Below are 20,100 nucleotides of genomic sequence, written 5' to 3'. Positions count from 1 at the left end.
CTTTTTTTTTCTCCCCACTTCTCTCCCCCATCCCACTGATGGGGAGTGAGCAAGCATCTGTGTGGGGCTCAGCTGCCCGCTGGGCAACTCAGCAACATGTGCAGAGAATGCACAGAGCCTGGGGAGACGGGCACATCCCCAACCTGGAGCATCATCTTTGCTGTTTGCAAAGACTCTCTGCAGGCTGGAATTCAATGGATAGAAAATTAAAAGTATTTACCCTTCCAGCTGTAGCACCTTCATTCTGCAAGGAGCTTTTTGTAACGCAGCCCCAAAATACAAAGGGAGAACCTAATAGAGACAAAGATGACAAGAGCAATGCCAGATTGGCTCTGACCTTCTGACAAAGGTCCAAAGCTCAGAGAATTTCAAATGGCTTCCTTTCAAAAAAAACATAGCAGATTCCCTAAGGAGAGGGGCTCATGGTTCCTGGTTACGCTCAAAATACCCCAACAGAAAAGTCTTTTGTGGAAAACTGTCTTCAGACAGAACTGGAACAGGTTCCTTCCTTTATAACATCTAAGAAGCGTGTTTTTTTTTTTTTTTTAAAAACACATGACATCAGCCCTGTTAGTGTCTGCATAGGGTTTGGTGGATGTCTGAGACTGACAGACGAATGTTCCAGCCCTGTGCTTTTCTCCCAGGGGGCTTCTCAGGAGGCAGAACCTTACCAGACACCTTCAGCTTCCTCCCTCACCTCCGGCGCTGGGCACACAACCATGCCATGACCTTTCCCCGCTGCAATCATGGGATGGCTGCTGCCAAAGATGGGATCTTTTGCATCGGAGGAAGGACGCTGAAAGGAGTAAGTTCATTTGCTCTTGTAATACCAAACCTGATACAAAATGAGTCTCTGTACAGTTGGGCCCCGGTGCATTATGCCAGAAGGATGGACGATAACTATTGTGGACTGGCACAGCAGCATGCCAGCACACTTCATTAAGAAAACATGCCTGCTGTTACAGCTGTGCACATTAAGAGCTGCCCTGCTGTCATGCCCTACTCACGAGAGCACAAAGGAAAATGCAGGGTGCAGATGAAGCCTGCTGATGCAGGAGAACGCCACAGAACAGGCCATGCACCTGCCCCAGACACACTTCCTGACTTCCCCTGTTTGTGCTGGTTTGTCAAATAGGAGAGGAATGGACTGCAGTGAAGACACCAGTGTAGATTTTAGGAGAGACGGGCTTAAGTGAAGCCTCTTCAGACTGATTTCCCATCCCTGAAAGCAGTGTGCAGCCTGCTGGGAAGAGGCAGCTGGGAGGTGCCACCCGATGGGCTGAGACGGTCCATCAGGGAGACACTCCTTCCCTGCAGTCAGGATAACTGAATTCTGACAGGTCATTCAGCAATTCCCATTGGAAAATGTGACGGCTAGCGGCTAAAGGCTTTGCCCAACATTAATGGTGTTTCTTTCAAAGGTATCTTGAAGCACTTCCTCACTGAGAAGTGAGGGAGATCTATAAAGTCAAATGGCCCATCACATCTGACATCAGATTCTTCCAAAGACAGAAGCTCAGTTCCTGCCCACAACTCAGTGCACTGCAGCTCCATTCAGATGAGTTCCTCAGTAATGTGTTAAGCCTGAGTGCAGGCAGGACTTCAGTTAAACCATTCCCAGAAAGTCCCCGAGGCTAATTCTTTTCATTATCCAAGAACAAAGCTCTGTTAGAGCATTCTTCAATGGAACTTTGGTATTTTATTCCATTTACTTTGATTGCCCTGATTGCAAAATTTGGATTGTAAAAATGCAACGCCTTGAGCTCCACTGCATCCAGCACATGTTGAAACACTGGTTTCCCTCACCACAAACCAAAGAAGCCTGATACGACACTGATACCCACTTGAAGCACAGTAAGATGGATCACTGTTGGTCTGGTTCTTTGCAGATGGAGCAATGGATTCATGTCAATGAGACAGAGTATTACTGTCCTGTAAGCGATCAGTGGACAACGCTAACACCATCCCCGTTCAGCCGCTGCCAGTTCAGCATCACAGCCCACGAGTCAATGCTCTACCTCACAGGAGGTGGGTTGCTACAGCACATGAGAAAAGATGACAGCGTTTTCCTGTATGATACCAAGGGGCAGGTATGGAAGAAAGCCAGCTCTCTGCCTCAAGCTCTGGTTGATCATGCCTCTTGCATCATTAAGCTGCCCCAAGTGAACACAGCTGGTGAGCCAAGGAGATGCAGAGTGCTCCCTCACCAGCAGAAGGGAGAAACCAACCCTCAGTTTGATCGCCGCTAAGAAACAGGGGCCCAGCACTTGCCTCCACAGAGAAGTAGGATGTGGAAAGGTCAAACAAATCTGACAGTGTTTGCCAAGACCTTAGTATTTTAGCTACTTGTCTAGCTCTCCAGCCAAACGGTTTTAGCTGTGATTTGGAATTCATACTCCTGAAAGAACTTTGAAATCAATCTCAGCTATTTTCCTTACAAACACCCTGACTGACAAATTAAATACACAGATAAATATATATAATGTACTTAAGACTGTCTTTCCACTCAATTAAGACTGCAGGGCCCTGTGATGACAGCCTTGTCCTCAACCAGCAGAGCAGAGAATCTCCTTCAGTGAACATGACTCAACCCGCGACCGCTTGAGCCAGAATATAGGTAAACCTACACAAACAAAGTACCTGAGAAGTCTTTTTGTGGACAGTCAACAGTGCAAGGGGCTGCCATGGCTGAAACTCATACAGTACAAAACATGACAGGGGGAAACTGGAGCTGTATCAGCTCCCACAATACATAACCTGCACAACAATGGGACTACTCTTACTTCTAGGTGCCTCTAGAAAACAAAATTTTAAATAAAAGACCAATCTGATATGATTAACTCACCAACAAGAGCTGCCAAGCCTTGAATCGGGTCTGTGTGGGCAAGGATTTGTTCACAGCCAACCTGGATGAGACACATAAAAGGCAAACTGCAGACAGGACAGACAACAGTCTACACTGCAGAGGGGTTAAGCTAGACGTTGAAAGCATAGCTTGCAGAGCTGATGGTTTGGCAGCTTTCCAATGGCCAAAAGCAATTTATTTTTATGTTTTCTTTTACCTCCCTCTAGTAACAAAATGCATAGACACGGACAGAAAGCAGCTGCAGCCACATGGAGGCCAGTGATAACCAACAGCTCCTTCCTCCTCCAATCAGAGTATTTTAAGGCCCTTCTCAAGCAAAGTTAGAACAATTATTTCCATTTTACCTTTTGTTAAGCAGACCCTAGAAAGGAACTGGATGGCCAGGGACAGCATCTTCTGTGCCCCTGCACAGCACAGCCTGTGTGACCCCTTGCACAGCATGCATTTTGCACCAGGTAAGACTTGAACCATACATGCCAGCTGCTCTCTTAGGCACAATGCCAGAAGCAAGTCAAGCCCCATCAGCAGCACCAGGCTGACAGCAAAGCAGAAGCCAAGAGTTGCAACAGTGACTGGTGAATGGGGACCTTTTTCAAAATAAATCGGTGTTTGTAACCCTCTAAGTACCAGGCACCTTTCCCCACACTTGGCTCTTACTCGCTTGAAAGCCGACTGGTTTACCAGTCCTCACAGCAGCAGGAATTTCTCTACATAGTACTCTGACGTATGCCATCTTCCCAGGTGATTCTTAAAAAGGGAGCCTTATTTTCAGGCCTCCATGAAGAAAAATGTGTCTATAAAAGTGTGTCAAGGTGGGCTACAACAAAACAGCATTTCTTGAAAAGCTGCAGGTTTCCAGCATTCAAAAACTGAAGCCAGCGAGGCTGCACAGGCCTTGTGTCTGAAGCAAACACAGATCACAGGAGGTATGGCTCCAGCATGCTCTCCCAACAAGCCTAATAGCAACGCATTACAAACAGCAGTCACTATCTCAGGCTTAAAACACACAGATTTACTGTCAGAGCGGAAGGACTGTAACATTCACCACTGCTTCCTCACATCACCACCGCCCAGCGGTGCACGCCTGGTGGTGTCCCACACTGTGCAGCCTGCAGCACTGGTCACTGAGGTGCACGACCCTCCCTTTGCACACAGCAGTTCTCACCTGTGTCCTGGTACTCACCTTCACTGGATTAGCAGGGAGGTGCCCCATGAAATCGGTTTTGTAAGGGTAGTCCATCATGGCCATCATGGTGAAGGCGTTTCTAGCAAACCCAAAAAGCTGGTAAACATCCTGCTTGCTAGAAATCTTGCTGCATGTGGCCATTTTGCTGCTGATTTCATCATAAGCTGCAGAAGGAAGGCAAATGAAAGGCACAAACTTCAATGGAGTAAACTATGATCAGGCTTCAGTATCTTGTTTCACTCTGGAGTAATGTGATACTGGAACACACAGGTGAGGTTTCAAGCAGGGAGGATACGTTACACCTAAGTTTACAAACACGGATGCTCAGGCACAGTCTTCTCCTGTGGCTTCATGACCCTGTGCTGATCCACAGCTTGCATCTTGCCTCGCTGAGCCACAGAAACCTCCCTGAGGAACACCAGTGGCAGCAGCACCCTCCAAGGCAGAACGTTCCAGTTTGATGCAGTCAAAGCAGCTAACTACAAGGCTTTCCTGCCCAGCAGCCCACTTGGCAAGATCCTCCTTGCCCCCTGACGCTCTGCTGGCTCCCACCTGCTGCTCGCTGCAGAGCTAAGTAGGGCAGCTCATCAGCCAGGCTCTCACGCAGTAGAACAGAGTACAGCACAGATATCCCAGCGGGATTCAATGTCTGGAAGAACTGTCAGGAAAAAAAACAAGAGCCCCTTGGGAGCGGGAAGAATTGCCAGGCAACAATAATCCTCACAATGTCACCATGGACTCCCGAGATGTGCCTTCAAACTCTGATATTACACAGAAAGTTCAGCTGGAGTCAGGAAATTGACCTTTTAAGAGATTACTTCCAGATGTACTTGGACACTTTCGCCTTTCTGTTGGGAGAAGGCGCTCCCTTCACTTTCATGTTCCATGTTCCACACTGTCAGGTCCTGTCTGTCCTCATTCTGCTCAATGAGCTGTCCCACTCAAGCCTGACTGCATTTCCTTGGAAACAACTCCTGGGATCTATGTCTGGATGCTCACTTGAGCGACAAAACCTTAAATACAACCTCCATGCTACAGAAAGCATGGTGCCAGATAGATCTCGAGTGCCTCAACCACTGAAGAGTAATGTACTTTCTGTCATGCAAATCTACAAGTGCTTTTGGACCAAGGGCAGCTCAAGGCTGCCCTGCAAACAGACCATGAACGCACCACAGGGGCTCCAAGGCCACGCAGGGCTCCCAGGAAAAGCTGCACTGAACTGTGATATCTGATCTAAATCAAAGAGACCAGAGATTTCAGTCTCTGTTCTTGATAGCACCTAACTGTCCAGTGCTGGAAATGAGAGACACTGATGGCCGCTACACAGCCTACATTCCAAATATTTCCCAGATATGTCTAGTGAGATGGACCATGCTGTTGTCACACCCACCAGAACAATCCACAACAGCATGGGTGTTGAGAACAAGCACTGGGTGAAAGATGAGGCTTTATCAGCATCAAAATACAGCTGGTTTTGTGGGGTTTTTTCTTTTTCACTGCAGAAAAGCCGGTTTCATTAACAAGAGGCCATAGAGATGCTTTCACTTTGGTGTCACTTACTAATAACACTAACCCAAACTGTTCATCAAATGAAAAAACAATTATACAAGCAGAAAGGCCAGGTGGGCATCTGAACTGATTTAGCTGAATCAGTTTAAGATCTAACGGAAATAAAATGGAACCAACTTCATTTCCCATCTCTGGCCTGCCTGCTGGCTGCCACGGGGAGCAGCCTGTGTGGCTGTTTGTCCTTACCTCCGCTCAGGAACAGATCCCTGATCTGCTGGAAGGCTTTGCGGACAGCAGTGACACAGCCTGGGGCGGACTTCTGAAAATCCTGGAGGGACAGGAAGGACATGGTGTTACAGCTGCAAAGAGGATACGCCAGAAGTACCGGGAGGTGATAGCTTACTGGCCCACAAAGGCCAGAGTCTCACCTGCATCTCCAGAAGCAGTGACACTGGTGCTCCTGCCTCCAGCTCTCGGCAGTCAGCACATTCCAGCAAAAGCTACGTTTGCACAGCTCACACCAAGCAGCAGCTGCTGCACCAGGCCTCTGCTGTCAGACAGAACCCTTTGTGCCCAGCGGAGCCATTAGAGTGAACATGAAGCCATCAGATCATACACGCCTCAGCCGGGACACGGAACAGCCACTGGGCTGCTCGGCCCCAGAGCTATTGTTTTAAAGCACCACTGTGCTCACACTGCCCTGTGTCTACGAGCAGGAGCCATGTGGGGCTGAGAAGCAAGACCTGCTTCTCCTCCTTAAGCAAGATGACCAAGTAAACTACGTCAATTTTTCTTGGGAAAACCATTACTAATCCTCTTAACAAAGCACTTCAAGGTATGTTTGAAGGGCTGCGGCTGTTGCAAAAAGCTGCTCCTGTCACTGAAGGCTCTGGCAACCCAAACTGTTTCTCTTCTATCAGCTTGTAAGGCAGTTTGCGATCCGCTGGCAACCTGCGCTTTGTAGTAACAAGAACTAGCAGGGCTCCTTCACAGTGCCCTTGCCCTCCAGAACAATGAGTAACTCAGGCACTTTTGTCAAAAAGTGACTGCCTAAATTAAAAATACATGTGGGACCTCTCTTTGATTCCTCTCTTTGTCTGAAAGTTAGTCTTGCAGAAATCACTTTGGAGTTCATGTAGGATCCCTTTTGCAGCCCCTGCAGCAGCACGCTGCCACCCGCGTGTCCTTCACACAGTGGCCTTCACTCTGGCTGCGGGGAGGGCAGTGGGTACACAGAACCTAACCTCATGTAAATGCCATAAAAAATAAAATGTATGCCCTTTGCTCACTCCCCCTCTCCCCTCGTGAGCTGTAGGATCATGAAATGTGGAGATGCTCACGAAAAGTCACAGAAAAAGCTGTTCTGAGACAAGGCACTCTGACTCATAAATGGATAGCAGAAAGAGAGCTCCTGCAATGATTCATGAAAGCTCTGTGCCTTGATTAGCATTAACATCTCTGCGGCACTCATTCACTTTGTTCACCAAGAAGAGCAGTAGAATTCAGCTTTCAGATGCACACATTGCTGCAGTTTAAACACGTGGAAGATGGAAGGAATTACTTTGAAAACACCATGAAGAGCTTGTTTAGGATCCCAGCCCAGGGTCTGACTTACCACTGCAGAGAATGTATTTCAAAATGAATGAGAAACCTTCCCCCCCCCCCCCAACACGAAAAGGTCAAGGCCTTAATTTCAGGGGTGTAATGACTAACAGCACATTCACAACTGAAACAAGTTAGAGCTGTCAGCTGAACAGGGCTTCTGAGAAGTAATTACCTTCCTCTGGGGAAGAATTCTCACTGCTGAGCCCATTACATAATGGAGCAGTACTGTATATTTAGTTTTAAAATGTACAATTTTAAGGCGAGATGTATTTTGTTCTTTAAATACTTAAAAGTCTCAAGTGCTACTGAGTTTATTTTAACAAAACTCTTCTTCACGCTCACCAGTAATGCTGTCTGTGCTGTAAACGTCCTCATTAAAAAAAGGTTTCATATATGCAACAAGGTCAAAAGGACCACGTTTCTTAGCAGGTAGGTCACACAAAGCCATGTGTCACCCACATTGAGAAATTAGTGTGAGAAAGAGGCAAAATAGACACACTCACAAGCTTTCAACCATACCAGCTAGCGAACTTCTATCCAAGTGAACTAAATGCAAGTCAGTTCTCGGAAATACCACATTCCCAAGTATCCTGATGTCCTCAAAATGTGAAAAGACATTTAAGTTTTGCTTTTAAATGAACCCAGGACGCTTTCCAGATTTTTTTTAGTGAAATGAAGATTTTTCAAGCTCTCCATTAAAAACATAACCATTTTGGGACTAAAGAGCTGCTGCAAATCATCCATACCAATGCAAAATGTATTTTGGAAGAGGGCTTGAAGAATAAATTATCCAAAGGTTTCAGCCAGGCACAAAGGAGAACTTCTAGGCTTGTAATTTGGCCAAGTTACTAGAAATGGGAAAGGGAATTGTTACTGATACTAAGGGTGCTGGAACCAATTTGTGCTGCTCATAAGAGCAGTGCCTTTGGGCCCCAAGCTGCCACAGCTACAGCAACAATTAGCCATCACTGCAGGCTGCAGCTGCTCTTCTTCCTTGCAGGTCTGCCCAGCACTCACACTGTGAAGACAGATGTCTGGTTAAACACACTGCAAAGAAAAAAATCCCAACTTCTCAAAGGAAGAATAATAATGTTCCTGAAAGAGCTACCACTTACTGCTGTTACATCCCTGAAGAACTGAGCAGGGTCTCCAAGCCCAGCCACAGACAGCACAGGAGCGCTGGCAGCTAATGCCCCATCCACAACGTTTGGGTATTTCATCCTTATGTAAGCACTCAGCATTCCTCCGTAGCTGGCACAGGAGAGAGGAAAAGAGTTATTTCCTTTAACAGACAGTTAATGTTATAAAGCTGGATGTTCAGGCCAGTACTCACAAGCTCACCTCACCCAGAGCACCAAGAAGCTTAGGGAAACCTAAGTGCCATTCTCATGTGGAGAACAAAGAAAAAAAAAAAAGAACCAGTTATGGCTGATGAGCAGCACGCTGTGTTCTTACCATCTGTTCCCTAGACCCTCAGGTCTGTTCTTGCAGGAATACAGCAGCCCAGTTTGCTTCTGCAGACAAAGGTAAATGCTGCCCCAGCATCCAACACCACTGCGATCCGAGACCTGACAGCTTCAGTGCAGAGCCAGCTGGGGCTCAAGTCAAGCTGCCACTGCTTAAATGGGGGAAGGAGGCATTTTCCACACAGTATAATCCTGTGTCTAAGCAAGAGCTAACAAGCTATCAAGAAGAGTGTGTCCCTGAACACTATAGAATACACAACCCTCTATAGTGCTGAGAAGCGGGTGGTGGCCATCCAGGGCAGCCACATAGCAGCGGCACAGATTATCAGCACAGGCAGAGAATGAGAGACATTAACAAAGGTCACATGAAATCTCAAAGCCATCTTGAGAGCTTCAGTGACAGGGCCACAGGTCTGCAGATGTATTGAGGACTGCTTGGTAAACCCAAGGGCACAAAAGTTATTCAGATGCAAACTGCTGAGGAGTTACTCAGAGGTCACTCCTGAGGGTGATGAATTACAACCCTGACACCCAGGTAACGACACCTGATCTGACTCTGAGCTCTTCATTCACAGCTCAGAGGTATTCAAGTCCCACATCACTCACGTGTAAAGCAATAGATATTTCTCTAATCCAAGACTTGGAAACAGGTTTCAGCTGAAACCTGACAAGAAACTTCAGTTCCATTGATTAAAGTTTGGCAAAGCTATAAGCAACTGGAGGGGGATTTTCTTCCCCATGGGAAATATTCTGCTCCAACACTATTATACTTTTATGTTCTTCAGATTGGTTTAGTGCTGTTCAGGGCTGCTGTGTATTTAGCTCTGATTTACACACCAAAACTGCAGTCTAACAGCTAGCAGGACTCACTGAATGCCCCCCTCCCTGCCCAGGACTGTTCCTGACCCATCTTACACCAGCTCTGTCCTGGTGGTCATGGTACAGATACCGCTGGGATCAAAAGCGCAGTCACCACCATGGTAAACTGAAGCGTAACGGTGACTGAATACTTTTTAACTCACTGCAGTGCCTGAGAAGCCCTCTGTATTCACTGAAAACCTTTTAAAGGGAAGCACCTCTCTATATAAACATGGGAAGAGACATGTGCATGACATCAATGCAGCTCTGACCTGAAACAGAACAAGCACTCTCGGGAAGGATGTCTGCTAGGAATCCAGGAGCAACCAAGCAGCGTGGATTATACCAAGCAGAGCAGGATTATAAAGGAGCCTACAATGAAAATAGCTGCATGCTGCTAAATAGGTGCGTTTAATAAATAGCTAGATGGTCTCTCAAAAGAATATTTTACCAATTATTATTTTTCACGTAGAATGTTCTGATCCTGCAGGTACAATTTCCCACCTTCTGAGGTTCTGGCTGACACTGAAGATGCCTAGAAACTTCCAGTATTCAAAGCAAACGTTCTCAAAGGCAATCACAAGTCAAGACTAATTCTTTATGGGACAGCTGACTGGGCCCTGGGGATAAGCCTCCAAGGAGATCAGCCACAAGCACATCTGTTCTCCATAGAACAGCTTAGAGCTCTGGCTCTCCAGCAAGCTTTACAGGCAAGCGGATCTATGAGAATGAAAGGATGCAGAAAACGGTACAACTATACACAACCTTTACCTGCCTCCAAAAGCAATGACAGGGCAGCCTGCAGCTCCATACTGCTGCTTAAGCTCAGTAATTAGCACTGCGTAGTCAGCGAGGGCTTGTTCCACAGTAAGCAGATGAGTATTCTTTAGCTGTGTTGACTCAAGTCCAAATGGAAGAGATTTCCCATAGTACCTCTGAAAGGAAAGAGAGATTCTGGAGAAATGCTGGTGTCTCCCTGTCCTCACTACAGGACTGGGATAAGTGTGCGCAGACAAGAAGCGGAAACAGAGCACACTGCATCCACTAACCCGTTCTTAACTGAGCAAGTGCCTTGTCTCCTGAAGCTGCCTTATATGAGATAAACAGAGGCCTTGAGAATATATTGTCTAGACTCTTGAGAGGACTGACAAAAAAAAAAAACAGAGCTGCTGCCATGACGAGAAAGCCCATGGCAGGTATGCCCCAACTTCGTGGTAAGAGATGCTATTATTCTTCTGGACCTGGAAAAAGCTGAAGTTGGTAACATTAACACAACTGTACAGTGTGCACAATGACTACCATACTCACATGCTCGGCAAAAATCACAAGAGCTTGCTGTTCCTCTGCTAATTCAAATATGAAGTCAGAGTTCTCAGCAAAAGTCCAGATGTCGCCTTCATTGCCAGTATAGAAAAAGATTGGTCCAAATCCTTTCTTCCAGAACTTTGCTGAATGAGACAATTGACAGAAGACATGAGAAACGTGTCAGAGCACAAAAGGACTGATTTTGGTGTCTTTGGACAGGAGCTTAACGAGGAAACACTGTGAACAGACTGATCCCTGAGAGCTGTGCTGTGAAAGCAGGTGTAAGAGAGGCCATGCTACAGAAACCTCTCCCTTGCCCAGGGGTGAGAGCTCCCATGAGACCACTATGTAGCTTCAATTTTCCACTTTTGTCTAAAAATCTTAGAAGTGTCAGTATTGCAGGCATTTGGAAATGGATGCCTCCAAAAGAGCCAAAATTTCACTACCATTTCCCATGTACATACCTTTTTCAGCCCAAATCATCACTTGCACGGATCACATTTCCTACAAAATGAATGCTGAAGAACTGCCTGCCTCTTTACATTGCTCTTACTGTGATGTGTAACACAGAGTCAAGCTGTAAGTAATGTTTGCTTTACCTTCTGACCTGCCTATAACTGAATGCGAACTGAGACCAGCAGGATAAGCCAGCTGAGGATGGCAATACTTGCTTGTGTAACACACCGCTGCATTAGTGCTTGCTGATTTCAGCAAACATTTATAGCTTAGCCTTAAATTGTATATGAACTAAGGGGGTTAATGAATAGCTTTCTTCAACAACAGATCTCAGGCTGTCAGTTCTGCTTTCATCACCCAAGGGGAACCTCCAACAGAGATTATTCTATGAATGTAACTGCAGCAGAGATATTCCTGAACTTAATTCTTGGCATTCTCAATGCAGATTTGCCAGAGCGAGTGTTGGGTTTGAAATGCTTGGCTAGTGAAATTGTTACTCTTTGTTAACACAGAGGCTGATTCTAGAAAGGCAGGAAACTGAAGTGCTATCTTTATTCTGGTATTTCTTGCAATATGCATTGTCACTCCTGTATCATACAACAGAATCATGGAACCACTGAGGTTGGAAAAGACCTCTAAGATGACCCAGCCCAACGGTCCACCTACCACCAGTACCGCCCGCTAACCATGTCCCTCGGGGTCAGTTCCACCTTTTGACCAAACACGTCCAGGGACAGTGATCCCACCGCTCCCTGGGCAGCCAGTGCCAGGGCCCAGCCACTCTTCTGGAGAAGAGATTCTTCCCACTATCCAATCTGACCTGTAGTAAGCAACAACGCACAGGAGTAAAAAATGCAAGTGCGACAGGCTGCCCAGAGATGTGGTGGAAGCCCCGTCCTTGGAGACTTTCAAGGCCAGGCTGGATCAGGGCCTGGGCACCATGACCTAGCTCTGCATGTCCCTGCTCATTGCAGGGGAGCTGGACTACATGACCTTTAAAAGTCCCTTCCAACTCTAAGGATTCTGTGATTCTACGACAGCTTGCTTAAAGAGATCCCTATTTTTAGGCTGAAATCTGGGGTAACTACCAGCTAACCTCAAGCCAGTCAGATGCCTGGTTGCAAAACGCGAAAAGCCTCGTCTTGCACAAGAAGCAGAAGAGGGAGAAAGAAACTGCTCTGTGTGCTCTGTTTCTCACAGCTGCTATTCACCTCTGAATTCACAGAATCTGCCCTGGCAAGATAAGCAGGTAAAAAATAAGACCTGAAAAAATAAATGCTCTGAACCAGGTGATCCCAAAGTTCCATTCCAAAAGGGCCATTTGTGAAGTTTCAGCCCCAGGCATGCTATCAAAATCCCTCCTAGTGCTTTGATATCGCTGTGTTGAACTGATCCTGTCGGGTGCCATGCACACAGCCAGGTGCCACCAAGGACTGCCTTGCATGATGGGGTGACAGGCAATGGGAGGCAGCGTGATGGGGCACAGCCACGGGGGGAGGTCAGTGGGTGGGCCGGGCAGCACTGCCTGAGCTCTGTGCTGGAGCCACTCACAGCTCCACTTTCCCACTGCACATCTCTCCCTGACCACTCCAGGCATGCAAGATCCAAGAACATTCGACTCTGGTTAATGACGTCGTTACAAAAGTGACGGCATTTTGGAAAAGCATCCTCTTCCCATCTATCCCCAGGAGATCACGTGCTGCTCGGAAGGAAGCCCAGCCGCCCCTCGGTCAGTTCCCGCTGCTCAGCACGGCCAGCGGCGTTGAAGTCGTTGGGCTACAAGTGATGGAAAGCACGGGTCCGCGGGGTACCTCTCCAGGAGCGGGAAGCGGAAGGGAGCCGGGATGAGCAGGGGTCCGGGGGCGAGACGGGGAAACGAGCGGCCCCGCCCTCCCCCCGCCGCTAGACACGGAAGGCCCCCCCGGGCAACCCGCCCTAGTTCGGCACCCACCTGAGAGCAGGTACCGCTGCGGGAAGGTCTCGTTGCCGCCGGGTTCGAAGCTGAAGTGGTCCCGGACCTGCGTGAAGAGCCGCTCCTCCAAGCCGGGCCCCGCCGGGCGGGCGGCTGCAGGAGGGAACCGTCAGCGCCGGGACACCGGCAGCGCCCGCCGCCGCCCCACGGCCCAGCCCAGCGCGGGGCAGCCCGGAGCGCCCAGTCCCACTGAAGGCTCCCGTCTGGAAGGGGCGGCTCGGGGCCCAGTGCTGGGGGAAATGAGGGGTCCCGGCTCAAGCACCCACCAGGCACGCCACGGACCGGCGGCAGAAGCGGGAGAAGGAAGAGGAGCAGCACTGACGAGCGCATTTCCGTGGCAATATCCCACTCTGCTCCGCGCACCGACCCGACCACCCGCGTGGGTACTACCAGCTACTGCGCACGTGACTCCGGCGGCAGCACGTGACAACACCTCTTTCCTCACGTGACCACGCGGGCGCCATGCCTACCGAGGCGCCGCCATGTTGTCTATGGTGGCATTTTCCGGGGTTTGTTCTCCTGCGGTCGCCCAGGTACGGCTGGGAGCTGGTGTGGGCAGTGCAGGATGAAGCCAGAGCTGGGGCGGACCCCTGGGGTCCAGGGCTCTAATGGAAGAGGAACGTAACTGTTCTCTTTACTGAGCATTATGAAGAGTGCGGGGACGTCGGGAGATGCTGAGGGACAAAGTTGCCTGAGGGGAGTGGAAGGCCTGAGGCCTTTTGTGTAACTGAATCCTAATAAAAAAGTGTCTTCAGAAATGAAAGTTCTTGCTTGTGGGTAGAACAAAAAGCCAAAGGCTTTCTGATATATGGAAAGAGAAAGAAAGAATCCAGTTTTGTCCCTCCCCTGTCAATAATATTGAGCTTTTTTTTTTTTTTTTTTTTTTTTCAAAAACGCAGAACTGAGAAACACCATGTTGCTTTCAGACTGCCCGCCCTGGAACAGCTCTTCAAGCCCCTTGGTTGGCTGCCAGAAGGGAGTGGCGGGGTAAGAAAGCAGGGCTGTGGGTGACCTCATGGCCCCAGCACCGCAGGCCTGTGTTTTAGAAGCCTGTATTTGTATTTTGGCTATTCACTTTGAGTTGGGAATTGGGGGCCTTGAGTTTAAAGATTAAGGGTATTGCTTAGCTATTGCCTAGTTTAGCTGTCCATTAAATTGCTTAGCTTAGCTTTTCACTGTCAGCCATTGCTTAGTTTAGCTCTCCATTGTTAGCTCAAGGAAGTATTGCTGCAAGCCAGCAAGAAAAGAACCAATGGGAGGACAATGAAAGGAGGAACAGGTATAATAAGAAACTGCAAAGGCATGCAAGATGGGAGAGCCTCCTCCAACTGGGACAAAGGTCAGGAGAACATGGTGAAGAAGACTTCTGACTTCATCCAAGCGCAACCGCCAGGTGGGGAGGAAGACGTTGAGCCTTCATCCAGTGACCACCAGAAGGAGCTACAATGCATGTGCTAAGGGGAGGGACACCATGTAAATGAATTCCCAGAAAAGTAATGAATATGTGTAAGTTTGGCTTTTAACTGTCTAACACTTTTGTCTAGGGGTGTGCGAGCTTTGAAGGGCAAAGACCCCCTCACACCCGGCGTGTATGCGCAGCGCTGATTAAACATACCTGCTTTATAGCCTAACCTGGGGTTATAGAGTTTGGTTCTGCAAGTCAACTTAAAATTACATCTGTCTTTCCTCTGTCTGCCCCAGGTCAATAATTCCAAAGTTCCTGCTTTGTGAAAGTGGAAAGATCAGATGCTTGTTCCGTCTGAACAGAGAAGTCTTCATCCAATAATCGGTGGTTCTCCAGTAACCTGCAATACTGCACTATGGATCGGTTTCTGTTGTCAGCCAAAAGATGGTCCTACTGGCTGGCAGTGTGGAAATGGGACTTGCAAACCTGTTGAAAATATGAAGAGGGGTTAAAATGGGAAGAGGTGTTGAGCATATAGTCAGATTTAAACAGCCTTGCACATAGTAATTACATAAATTTGGATTCTCTCTTTGGAGAACAGTTCAGCCTCCCTGAGTTGTCAGACTGCGGTGGTTCCTGTTAGCTCTGCACATTTCCCTTCCCTGCACACCAGTTATTGCTCATCCCAAGGAAGAGGTGGCTCAGGGGGATCTTATCCTCAGTACTGACGGGAGGTGGTGTGGTTTAACCCAGCAGGCAGCTCCACACTGCAGGGCCACTCGCTCACTCCTCAGGTGGTGTAGGGTACAGAATCAAAGGTAAAAGTGTGAGACACCATTCTTTGAGATAAAGACAGTTTCCTAGGTAAAGCAAAATTTGTGCATGTGAGCAAAGGCAAAACCAGGAGCTCATGTGCTCCTTCCCATCTGTGGGCAGATGTTCAACCACTTCCAGGAATGCAGGGCTCATCGAATGTGATGGTTTCTTGGGAAGACAAATGCCATCAGTCCAAATGTTCCCCCATTCCTCCTTCTTCCCCTCCCCCACAGTTTTGTTGCTGAGCATGATGTCAGGTGGCATGGACTGTCCTCCAATCAGTCTGTGTCAGCTGTATCCCCTCCCAGCTCTTTGTGCACCACCAGCTCCTCACTGTCAGGGCAGCACAGGACACAGAAGTCCTTGGCTCTGGGTAAGCGCTGCTCTGCAACAACTACAACGTCAGTGTTATCACTGCTGTTTTCATGAAAAATCCAAAACACAGTGTCATGTGAGCCTCTCTGAAGGAAATTAACTCTATCCCAGCCAAAACCAGGACAAGGGAGCGCACAGAGTATGCAGCCGGGCTCTCTATTGGTGCCCAGTGACAAGACAAGATGCAGTGGGCACAGACTGGAATGCAGGAGGTTCCATCTGAACATCAAAAAGCACTTCTGTACTGTTTGGGTCCCAGAGCACTAGCATGGGTTGCCAAGAGGGACTGTCTTCCATCCTTGGACATATCCAAAGCCTCTCTGGACAAGGTCCTGGGCAAGTGGCTCTGAGTGACTTGCGCAGAGGGCTTGGACCAGGCTGACCTCACCTAGTCTGCAAGTTTGTGACTGCTTGCTAGTGGCAGCAGGGAACAGCATCACTGCTAGCTTGGAGCAGTCTTGCTTGGAGTGAGGATGTGGTGCATTTGGACACTGCATCCTTTCCCCTGCTGACATCCTGGAGCATCATGTGGAGCAAAAAATGCAGTTTTTATTTTGGAAAAGAGCTCTATGCTTCAGCTTGTGGAGTAAGTGGAAAAAAACATTGGAGGAGGTGATCAGGGATTCAGAAAGGGGGACACTGGACATTATCCCATGTACATCAGTGGTGGGAAACTGGCCCTCTAATTGCAGCAAGGCCAGATGCAGCCAGTGGGTTCTAATGCTCTGGAAGAGAGCAAGGGCTTTGCTAATGCACCTTTCCTTATTCTGCAGGCCCTTTTATGTCATTTTCCTTGCAACTAACCTAATCAGTTCTTGGCCTGGTGGTTGTCTTTTGTTTTTAAGCTCTGAGAGGATGCTCTTGGCACTGTGCTAGCTGCAGCTTTGAGCCAAAGTTCAGCACTGCAACGCTGTAAGTACAGGGAAACCAGGTCCACAAGAAGTGCAGCAAACTGGGAGCTGTGCGATGCCCAGATGAGCCCAGGGTACAGAAGGCAGAGTGCAGTTTGTGCCAGCCCGATAACAAAATGCTAACGTCAATTCCTGTCCAGAGTGGAACATGCATGGATTGGGCAAAGTGGTGTTACAGCACTGACCTTCTGATAAGATGCTTTGGGAGGCCAGGCTTAGTAGCATGGTGACCTTGACAAGGCTGCTGGCTGAACAGCAATGTTCTGAGCTGCCGCAGTGCTCATGCAGCCTGGGGGAGAAGAGCTGCAGAGCTGGGTCCTGGGCAGCCTCCCCCAGATGTGTAAGGCTGTCTCCAGCAGCCACCTCTGCTGTGTTTACCAGCACCACACATGGGCAGGTGCTGACTGTACACTGCTGCCAGGAACCACAGCCTTGCACTGCAGTCAGGAAGGAGAACCTGGGGGCTGTGCAGCCTGGTGAAAGTGCTGTTGCCTGTTATTTACCTGGGCAGTCTGTGATGCACTGGCAGGTGTCCATTGCTCCAAAGTCACTCTACAAGGAATGCTCCTAAGCCCAGCCACGAGTGGGGCTGTATGCCAACAACCGGCACCACTTGGCTCTTGTGTTTCTCAGGAGGGTGCAGTCTGACCCTGCGTAAGGGTTTAGGCCTACCCACGCCCAGGAGAACAGCCAGTGATGTTAGCAGCCCTCAGTGATGGCCAAGGACGAGCTCCTTGGAGGCAGCCACTAGCACAAGTGTTTGTGGCCTGGTACAGCTGTGGCAATGGGCAGGTGGGAGGTGCATGCCTTGGGGCAGGATAGGGGCTCAGCAGGAACCTCAGGCTTTTTTAAAGCACCAAAGTATGTCATAGTGCCTTGCAGAGTGACACTTGCCCATGGTTTTCCTCCTCTGGAGAAGAAGAGTTCCTGCACACAATTTCTCAAGCTATAAACTTCCCCCTTATGGCAGCGCCCAGTTCCATGGTGTTCTGCTCAGCTGCCAATAATCTCCTGGTTGTTCCATGTTACCCATGTTGGTAGGAGGAGCTGCAGTAGATGTCTTGGCAGATGTGGGCAGTCGCTGTGCTGTCTCTGGACTTTCTCTAAAGGTTTATTCCAGCTGGGTACTCTGCAGTGCTGTTTCAGTGTCTAAGAACGTGCAAACTTCTACTGGAGCCTTTCTGGCTGCTGGATCTGTAGGTGGAGTGTGGATTCTCAAGTGCCTGTGATGGGGTAAACTCATGCTGCAACATCTCCTGCATTGGGAGCACAGGCATGGTCTCACTTCTATATCTGCTGCCTGTTTTCAGAAAACCAAGCACTTCTGAGCTCTTAACCATTCTGTCAGATGTGGCTGAAATGGCAAATGAGCTGCAAAGTTGTTCATGGTGGTTCAACTGAGTGGAGGCAGTGTGACTGCACGAGTCTTATTTCTAGAAGGTATCTCCCAAGGAACATTAAGGGAGCAAATATCTTGCACAGCATCAACCTATGGTGCAATGCGAGGCTGTGCTCTGGAGGGCATGGCCTTCCCTTGAGTTTGGGTTCAAAATTGCATGTGCTTAGACATCTCTAGCCCCTCTCCCTATTGCCCTGGGGTACAGGTCTGTCTGAGCCTTCCAGAGGTCCCTTACCCAGGTCGCAGTGTCTCTTCCATGCACTGAGGCATACCTGGGCCCTCAAGTCTGTCCTCAGCAAAGGAATTTTCTACATACTAGACCTTTTTCATTAGGTCATTTTACACCTTCTGGAGGCTCCTCTTAAGGCTGATGCTTTGGGACCAAATCTTGTCTCTGCTGTCACACATGTGGTTCTGCCAAATGGTCTTTCAACATGCACCTGCAGAAATCTCCAGTGCTGACGCCAGGCAGCTCTCACATTGTGGTTTCTTGGGGGCTGCCCGCTGGTGTGGAAATCCCCACAAACACTTGGTGGCTGTCAGCTCAAGGACCAGCTGAGGCTTAAGTGGCTTCTCAGCTCCTCCAGGGACAACTTTTGACCTCTGTTTAATCACATCAGTGGCAGCACGCACACAGAATAGAACAACCTTGGAAACCTCCCAGAAATGCTGGTAATCCTAAAGCAATTGACAGGGGGTGGAGGAAGGTATTGCAAGCCTCCAGCAAAGGTTCGAAGCAGAGTTGCTGCCTGACTGCTGCCACGGACATGCCGGAACCCTGCTCCTGCCAATGGTGCCCATGGGTGGAGGGCATGAGGAGCTGTGGGCGTACCAAGGAGGCTCGGAGAGATGATACATTATTTAAGGCTGTGCTAGAGGATGAAAGCACCTGGACAAGGGAAGGAGATTCTTGCTCGTGGAAATGTAAGTGGCACTTCATTTGGGTCTTGTGGCTTTCTGCTGGGTAATGCTGGTTCTTCTTGGCCATCAGTGCTGTGAAGTTTGTTGCTGGCACTTTGCAGTCATGAAAGTGTCATTTCCAGTGGGTTTGCCTGTGCAGTGCTCCTCTGCCTTAATGATGCAGACACTGGAGCCACAGAGCCATCTGGCTGCTTGTTCAGCTGGATTGGACCAGAGCACAGCCTCTCTGCTCTGACACCTGCCAGCAATCACTGGATAATTCATAGCTTCCCTGCAAGCTGTATGAGCTGACATCTGCTGTCAGGGCTGCTCTGAATGCTGCCTTTTGCATAGGGCAGGGAAAACAATGGAAAACGGTGTGTGCCCATGAGTGAATGTGAGCCAGGACAGTGAAATGATGCTGGCCATGAGCTGCTGTGTAAAAATAATATGCAGCCTGTGAAGGGATGTTAGTGTGCTAAGGAAAGCAAAAGGGGGAGAAAAGAGCTGGAGTTTTCCTTTTACCCCAACACGGAGTAATTTGCTCTTGATGGGCGGTCTGGAAGGAGCAGGCAGGAGGTGGTGTGGTGTGAGCATGGTGCTGGCTGGGCAGCAAGGCAGGCCACTGTACCTGGAGCCTGTACTGCAATGAGAAGGGATGTGCCCGGGATTTACCACCGAAGTATTATAGGATCATAGAATGGCTTGGGTTGCAAGGGACCTTAAATATCATCCAGCCCCACCCCTGCTGTGAGCTGGCTGTCCCCTGCAAGCTCAGGCTGCCCAGAGCCCCATCCATGGCCTTGGGCACATCAAGGGATGGGGACCCACAACTTCTTTGGGTAACCTGTTTCAGTACGTCACTGCTCTCTGAGAATTCCCCCTCTTTTCATTTAAAACAATTTCCCTTTGTCCTATCACCATCTGCACGTTAAAAATTGGTTCCCCTTCTGCTTATAAGCTCCCCTCAACTTCTGGAAGGTCTCCCCAGAGCTTTCTCTTCTCCAAGCTAAACACCCCCAGCTCCCTCAGCCTTTCTTCATAAGAAAGGTGCTGCAGCCCTCTCATCAT

At 48.8% G+C, this 20,100-nt stretch overlaps 3 protein-coding genes across 7 annotated transcripts in view; 2 read left to right on the top strand and 1 right to left on the bottom strand.

Moving 5' to 3' along the window:
- Positions 1–3,489, top strand: part of LOC110407014 (kelch-like protein 9) — an 8,130-nt gene extending 4,641 nt beyond the window's left edge. Inside the window, exons 3-6 of one of the 3 annotated variants that reach the window (XR_002443680.1) lie at positions 645–805; positions 1,890–2,028; positions 2,516–2,617; positions 3,073–3,489. Coding sequence is in view for 2 of the 3 variants with exons in the window: in XM_021414184.1 (XP_021269859.1) it covers positions 645–805; positions 1,890–2,249 (521 nt within the window). In the remaining variant the exon portion in view is untranslated. Of the gene's footprint in view, positions 1–644; positions 806–1,889; positions 2,488–2,515; positions 2,845–3,072 lie in introns of those variants that run through there. The other 2 variants (XM_021414185.1, XM_021414184.1) reach the window with 2 other exon arrangements.
- Positions 1–13,627, bottom strand: part of DPP7 (dipeptidyl peptidase 7) — a 20,899-nt gene extending 7,272 nt beyond the window's left edge. The window contains exons 1-8 of the mRNA XM_021414186.1: positions 13,490–13,627; positions 13,203–13,316; positions 10,799–10,938; positions 10,262–10,425; positions 8,282–8,417; positions 5,808–5,889; positions 4,050–4,216; positions 2,846–2,906 (exon numbers count right to left, since the gene is read on the bottom strand). Of these exons, the coding sequence (XP_021269861.1) occupies positions 2,846–2,906; positions 4,050–4,216; positions 5,808–5,889; positions 8,282–8,417; positions 10,262–10,425; positions 10,799–10,938; positions 13,203–13,316; positions 13,490–13,553 (928 nt within the window). The 5' untranslated portion in view covers positions 13,554–13,627. The remainder of the gene's footprint in view (positions 1–2,845; positions 2,907–4,049; positions 4,217–5,807; positions 5,890–8,281; positions 8,418–10,261; positions 10,426–10,798; positions 10,939–13,202; positions 13,317–13,489) is intronic.
- Positions 13,616–20,100, top strand: part of LOC110407016 (dual specificity testis-specific protein kinase 1-like) — a 26,402-nt gene continuing 19,917 nt past the window's right edge. Inside the window, exons 1-4 of one of the 3 annotated variants that reach the window (XM_021414188.1) lie at positions 13,616–13,756; positions 14,123–14,210; positions 14,436–14,729; positions 14,925–19,053. In XM_021414188.1, the coding sequence (XP_021269863.1) occupies positions 19,009–19,053 (45 nt within the window). In that variant the 5' untranslated portion in view covers positions 13,616–13,756; positions 14,123–14,210; positions 14,436–14,729; positions 14,925–19,008. The other 2 variants (XM_021414189.1, XM_021414190.1) reach the window with 2 other exon arrangements.

Source organism: Numida meleagris, chromosome 16, assembly GCF_002078875.1.
Source record: "Numida meleagris isolate 19003 breed g44 Domestic line chromosome 16, NumMel1.0, whole genome shotgun sequence".
Taxonomy (NCBI): Eukaryota; Metazoa; Chordata; class Aves; order Galliformes; family Numididae; genus Numida; species Numida meleagris.
This window is presented reverse-complemented; position numbering and strand designations above follow the sequence as displayed.